The sequence below is a fragment of the Cryptomeria japonica genome, chromosome 8 (genome assembly GCF_030272615.1).
Source record: "Cryptomeria japonica chromosome 8, Sugi_1.0, whole genome shotgun sequence".
Lineage (NCBI taxonomy): Eukaryota > Viridiplantae > Streptophyta > Pinopsida > Cupressales > Cupressaceae > Cryptomeria > Cryptomeria japonica.
In genome coordinates this window covers 511,929,029-511,936,246 of record NC_081412.1, presented here as the reverse complement: position 1 = coordinate 511,936,246, position 7,218 = coordinate 511,929,029, and the positions used below count along the sequence as shown (strand labels likewise).

Below are 7,218 nucleotides of genomic sequence, written 5' to 3'. Positions count from 1 at the left end.
CCCAAAATTTGCATGTACTATGATAGAGTTTATAATAGACATAAAAAATACAACTCGTGCATCTAATAGTAAAACTATTGGATGCTTGCATCATATAAACGCTATAGGACTTCTACCAAAAAAAATGTAATTTATCATAGTCCAACACTATATTAGTTATATAATTAATAAAAAAAATTCAATAAATATAACAAAAATTACTATTTCAAGTACAAATCAAGTGCTTGCACCATATAAACGCTATAGGACTTCTACGATTATCTACCAAAAAAATTGTAATTTATCATAGTCCAACACTATATTAGTTATATAATTAATAAAAAAATTCAATAACTATAACAAAAATTACTATTTCATCTACAAATCAAGTGCTTGCACCATATAAATGCTATAGGACTTCTACGATACTCGGCACTATGTGGCACTTGTTTCTCATACAATCTCATTTCTCAAAATCAAAATTAAAATACATACATTTATGAATTTCACTTATAATTCAATGACTATTTTTATTTTTAAAATCTTATATATTTATCTTATTATATTTATTATTCTATTAAAATATCAAATTACAATTTACATATAATTTTAACTAGCCTACAATGTATATAATTCTAAATTTCACTTATAATTTTTATCTTAATTATATCTATTATTCTATTACAACAGCAAGTACTGACCACTCGGCACTTGTTTTAAATTTATAGTGAGATTTCAATTCTGCGGTTAACATTCACATATGTCAAACAAAAAATGGACTTGAGAGAAGAGGGAAAAATTGACGAAAATGGAGAAACTGAAGGAAAACGTTACCCGAATATGAATTCAAATTCAAATGCAGAAGATGAAAGTGGGCAATCAAAAGCCGAAAATGAAAATGGGCAATCAAATGCAGAAGATGAAAGTGGGCAAGCAAATGAAGTTGCGCAGGGTTTAAAAGGTCTTGATCTTGTCGCGGCGTTGGAGGTAGTTGAGAAAGATGCGAACGAGGTCGCTGGAAGCTTCACCTCCCTTCTCTCCTCCCTTCGTCTCGCTCTTTCCCAGGTATAAATTACTTTATTTTCCAAGTAAAACTTTTACGAACAGCAAATGCAATGAAAATTTGCTTCTCAGAAATGCAGAATTTATAGGTTTTGGAACTTGGAAGTGTTCTGTGACAGAACAGAGTAATTTCATTGAAATGTTAAGCAATTGGTGATAATCACGATTGGCTTCTGTTTTAGCAAACGTTATAAAGAATTTTTAAAACCCCTTAAGAGACGGTTAAGGGTTGTCAGTACAGGTTTTCAATTGCTGTAATTTGTGTAACAAGGTCTAAACTCAATATCTAGGTTTTACACTTTTGTTTGGCAAGATGTTAATCACTTCTGCACAGGTCTATTGAAAAATTGAATTGGCCTCAACATGCCGCATTTCTGTCACTTAAATCATTAGTCCTCACTTTTTGCTAAACTTCATTCCTTGCATTTTCTTTGCGGATGTTTCCTTGTAAAGCTAAACTGTGATAGAAACAATCATTCAAACATGCAAACACACTTTTATATGTTCTACAGAGCTCTTTGGCCATAAGAACATTAAAGTCATCTTAACAAGTTGCTTCTAGTGATACTATGATTTTAATGGTGGTTTAATTGTTTGTCGTACCATATCAAGGATTCTAATCTGGTAATTGGGAACTTTGGAAACATGGGTATCAGAAACGGGGACCGGTAGGTCAGGAAATGATAAAAGCTTTGGAGTAGACTTCTTAAGAAAATTACAAGAAGCGTGTAATCAGAAGGAAACAATATTGCAAACTGTATAAAATCTTGTTAAAGTAACTTCTGGGAATAGTATTAGAAACTTGCATATACTTTTTGGAAACTTATGGAATATGGATGGAAATTACTCAATCAATTTGGAAAGTTTATGTAAGGTCGTCAAGAGTTCTTAGAAGTTTTTGGAACCAGAATTTTTTTCATCCCATGGGCAGAAGTATCTGAATTTTGAAGTGTTTATATGTTATATTTCAACGATGGTAGGCTGTTTTACCCTAGCTTGTAGGCAATTAAAAGCACGGTAAATTCATTTACCCTGCTGTTTCTATTTTATTATTATATGTTTTTTGGTTTATTAATTTTATGAAAAAGTGGTTCTGGACTTTTTTAATACATGTTTATCTTCTTTTTATTTGGTTCATTTCTACACTTTGAGACAGAAAAATATAGAGCACACGAAGTCTAAATTCTTTAGTATAGAGTTCTGGTGAGAGTTCTGTTGGGGCCCTCACCTATATATATAAAATCAAATGAATTACCAAAGCGGATGAACTTGCACCAATCGAAACTCTAAATATTATCATCCTGAAAGTACTTAGGTGACAAATTCACATGCAAGCTAACCAGTTAAGGGCCCAGCCAATTGAAAAACCTGAAATTCAGAAAAAATCATGATCAACTGGGCCCACAAAACTTAGGCCAAACAAAGGTCAATCTATAAACACCAGAACTTTCCTCTCTCTGCGATTCAAAGAGTCTAGAGCAGCATCAACAGCTCCGCCACCTTTTGTTACTCCAGACATAGTTGCAGTCGTACCACTAAAGCCATCACCATGAACCAAGTGCTTCTTTTACAAACTGCCCTCTTTATAGTGAAACTACACACCAGGACTGTCCTTTATCTGTTTGGGTACTCTCTGCAGAATGCCATCTGATAGAGACAACATAGAAAATTGGCTGGAAATTACTAGCTTTTTAATCCTGTGGTTGATATTGAGAGTCTTCACAACTGCAGCTAAATCCTTGCTGAAGGATGCTAGCTCTTCCTTCTGGAGAAAAAATGTTTGAATTTCTTTGCTCAGGACCATAATCTCCTCCTGCAAACCATGGAGCAATTTCCCACGACCATCCTCTGCAATCTTCCTCACAACTCGAACAGATGATCCAACTTGTCATTCTGAAAGTACCACATGGCAAATCCTGTCTTGAATGTCTTGGTCTACAGCCAATTACCTCAGCTTGCTCCAAAAGTTAGTCACAATTGATGCCCTTGACCTAAGACCCCCAGTATTCTCTGTACTATCCAGCCTGATGATAAATTTGATATAGATGGATTAGCTCAATGTTCAAGCAGGGGAAAACGTTACACAACCTTCTCACAAAGACTACATCCAGTAGAGGGGGTTACAAACCCCATCTCTTGAGCAATGCCTAGCCATCTCTCAGAAATTCAGAATGAAACAACACAAAAATTTGCCTGAGAAGAAATAGAGGTAAACCATAATCACCTTCAATGAAAACTTCCCACATAGAACATAATGGGAGAAAAGGCAAATAAAGCTAGACAATCAAGGCGATCCTGCTTGTATGTGCTGGGAAATAATTTTCTACTTGCAGAATGGGCACACCCTGAAGGATGAATAGAAAGCCTCTGCCATCCTTCTCAAAAAAGACAGAAAAATCAAACAAATAAGTGCAGTAAACATTTTGGAGGAATAAGAAGAGAAAATTAGGAAGGGCAATTGATTATAAAGAGAGGGGCCAAGCTCCTCCAAGTGTCCATTCTGTGACTAACTTAAGCCAAAGAGGGAATCTGCTCAATGTTTGTGTTGGCCAAAAAATTTGTCACTTTGTTAAATTCTCATTGACAATTTTTCAAAAGGATGTCTTCAAAGCTTTTACATTGCTAGAGAGATTCCTGCAAGAAGGTCCAAAGCTTCTAGCTCCGAGATTCCTTTTAAATTTTTAATACAAACCATTAAAAAACACCATAGTGTCTTCCCCCATAACCAAATGCATAAATGCAACGGACACAATCAAGCTCAATTGTTCCAAACTTCTACCAATGCTACCCATTCTGCCTCTTTACTATTTTTCAAATGCTAAAAGTACGACCCAATTTTCACCAATTTCTCCCTGAAACCTTTCAAAACACAGCCAGCTCCAGTAAGCCTTGGATTCCCATGAGAAGCTTCATCAAAATTGAGCTTGAGAAACCCCTGAGTAGGTTCCCACCATTTCCAAATTCTTTGATAACTTGTTGAATACCCCATTAACATGGGAGTTTACGGCTATCTTTAGAACTTAGGACATTTTTTTAACTACGTAAATAGCTTAGATTTAAAAACTAAATTTAAAACCCTAATGAGGGTTAACTTAAAAGCGTGGGCTGCGCTTATGATGCCACAGTCTACTATTTTAGGGCTGGTGGGTTTTTTTTGGCATAAATAGTCGTAGGTAGAGATAAATGTTTTTCTAACAAATACTATGCACTTTGTGTATTATGTAGAATATTTTTCTAACAAAATACTATGCACTTTCATGTATTATGTAAAATGTTTTTCTAACAAAATACTGTGCATTTTTGTGTATTATGTTAATTTGAATCTGTTGGGTGAAAATTTTGTACACTTGGGGGATGTGCAAAATTATGGTTTCAGCCAAGGTGTGTGAGTGTAAAACTCTCCTAATTTAGGGAAGGCTCCTCATATCTATAAACTACACTAATCTAATATGGGTGAGACAACAAATTTTCTTCTTTTTTCAAGAAAGACTATATTATTTTCTCTTTATAGAAAAATAACAGCAATTGAAAATAAATAACAGCAGCAACTTATAAAGTAAAATGAGAGAGAGGAAATGAAGTTTCCTGAAAGCACAAAGACTTCGTCACCCCCTCCGAGATGGGAAAACAATATCAAGCACAGAGTCTTGATTATGTGCAATCCTATCTACCCTTTTATAATGATAACTTTAAGAATAAGTGCAGTGTATAGCAGTGCAAAGTATGCAAATATAATGCACTCTAAAACTTCTTTATATGGGAATTATTACAAGCACAAAGTCTTGCAACACTTCTCAACTTCAAATCACAAACCTAAAACTAATTTCACCCTCAATATCTGCAACACAAAGTCTGCAATTATTTGGAGTGAAGCTCTTTTAGATAGCCTTCCACAGCCTTAAGTAAGCACAAAGATATATCCCAAAATGACACAAGAACACAATGGGAACAAAGCAAGATTTCAACAAAGTCTGAAATCCCACACTTATTTATATTACTCAAAAGATGACAATTTACAACTATAAAGCTCAAAGTCTTTATGAGTATAAAATCATGCAGAGTTTACTTGCTTGCCAAAAGATGAATAATACAATAGGCCTCCTCAAGTATTTATAGGAGAAGAGCCTTGAGAAAAAGAAGGGAGGATTCCAACTAACTTGGACTTATTCAACAACTAACTAAGACTTATTCAAAGTTACAAGTCCTATTCTAAATTGACTTGTAATTGGTTTACTTGTAATTACAAAAGCGCAAGTGACAAATCTACTTGCAATTACAAAATTGTTTTTACATGTAAACTTGTCGAAAAGAAAACTACAATTTAACAATTTTGAATGACACTTATGCAGTAGCATGTTTGGCCATGTATTCTTCAAATTTCTGGATGATTCCTTGCAGCTCATCAGGATTTGGCTCGTGAGTATTCTTGGCAACAACAACCGTTTTGATAACAACATCACAACAACTAAGAATGGTAAGTCTATGTTTCTCTAGAACAGTTTGAATTTCTTCCAGAAAGGTTTGGCATTTCACCAAAGCCTGAATTGAGCTGACTGAAAAATGTTCAACTTCCCATTCCTGATGGATCTTTCTTCTCAAATCAGAGAGAACCTCTTCTTCAGATAACAACTCCTCATCTTGACTTACAATATTACAAGAGATTTTCTCAAAACGAGAAACAACATCTTGCACCATTTCCATGCACAATTTCGAGGCGCCATCAATTTCTTGAATAAGTTCTTTCAGAACAAGGGATTTATTCTCTAGATGTTCTCCAAATTCTATATACATGGTTTTGGGAGGAATAATGTCATTTTCTTGTAGAACATCTAGCTTTTCTTGTGGCAACCTATGCCAAGCTCTCAAGTTGCTCTCAATAGTTTCCAGATTCTGTTTGAAAGCTTCAGAAGTCTGGTTCAATTTTACCTTGGTCATTTCCAGTTTGATCATCACTTGGAATGTTTCCTTCAACACCTGAGCACATAGATCAGAAACCTGATCTGCCCAAGAATCAATTGCTCGCGCTTTTTGAGTAGCTTGTTCAATTTCCCTGACTGATTCTTCTGAGACAAAAGAAGTTGAAGAATTGATCCCTTCCTCAGAAGATTTAGTGATCTTTTGGATCACTGAGATAAGTTGCAAATTTTCCTCTTTCATCTTGTCTTTCTTTGCTTGAAGTTCATCATATCTCTGCACCCTCACCTCCGTACATCCCCACCATACACCTCTCACCCCACCGTACATCATCACCATACATCCCCACCCTACACCCTCATCTACACCGTACGGTTCCACACCCTCACCGTACGTAGCACCCTCACCTGCCACTTCACCCTCACCCTCACCCTCACTCTCCACCCTCACTTCACCCTCACCCTCACCCTCACCGTACACCCTCACCCTCACCGTACGGTCACATCCCTTATATTCACAATCTTGCCGTACATTAGCAAAGGAACATTACAATGCAAGGTCAACCATTGGTTTTTCTAGTTGATGGGAGTAGCATGAACTTTTTTGAATCCACTTGCATGTCTATATTTTCCAATCATGCCTCATCTGTAACCTTATAGTTTGCAATGGATCAATTCTTGCAACAACGATGCTATACATGTCACCAATTGATTCCAGTGACATATCCTTGTGCATCACTTCTTTTATCATTCCCAAGGCGTATACACAACCAATCATTAAAGCATCATCATATTAGTGGATAGAAAAAGATATTGGATTTTTGAAGTGGTTTCACAAGTCAAACATGTAGTATGACTTGTGCATTAGATTGCACAAGTATCCTTCAACACAATTGAAATTGTTGTCTTTCAAGAAGGGGCAAATGATTTGCACGTCATGCTCAAGCGTGTATGCTAGCATTAGGTCAATTTGCACAACCCTGCATGCCACTCCACACAACTCCGTGCTTCATGTACCACTTGTGTAGCGCTTGGAAACATGCGCCACAACTCAAAATTCACCCACTAGCTTGTGTGTCGTGAAGTCATATGCAACTGTGCAATGCCAAGGATCATGGTGTATGTAATGTCCCCTTCTAGTTGACATCTGTTAGCTGAGTAGATTAGCCTATCATTGACCCTCGTAGGCTGATGAGGTTGGGTAGAGGGTCCTCCGGAGTTTGATTCGTCATCTTCAGAGCGAGTACGCCAAGACTAGTTTTCG

General features: G+C 36.2%; 1 protein-coding gene across 1 annotated transcript in view; it reads left to right on the top strand.

Annotated features, from left to right (window-relative positions):
• The first annotated feature begins 697 nt into the window (after nucleotides 1-697).
• LOC131057044 (uncharacterized) overlaps nucleotides 698-7,218 on the top strand; it is an 86,809-nt gene continuing 80,288 nt past the window's right edge. The window contains exon 1 of the mRNA XM_057991236.1: nucleotides 698-1,044. Coding sequence (XP_057847219.1) covers nucleotides 754-1,044 — 291 coding nt within the window. The 5' untranslated portion in view covers nucleotides 698-753. The remainder of the gene's footprint in view (nucleotides 1,045-7,218) is intronic.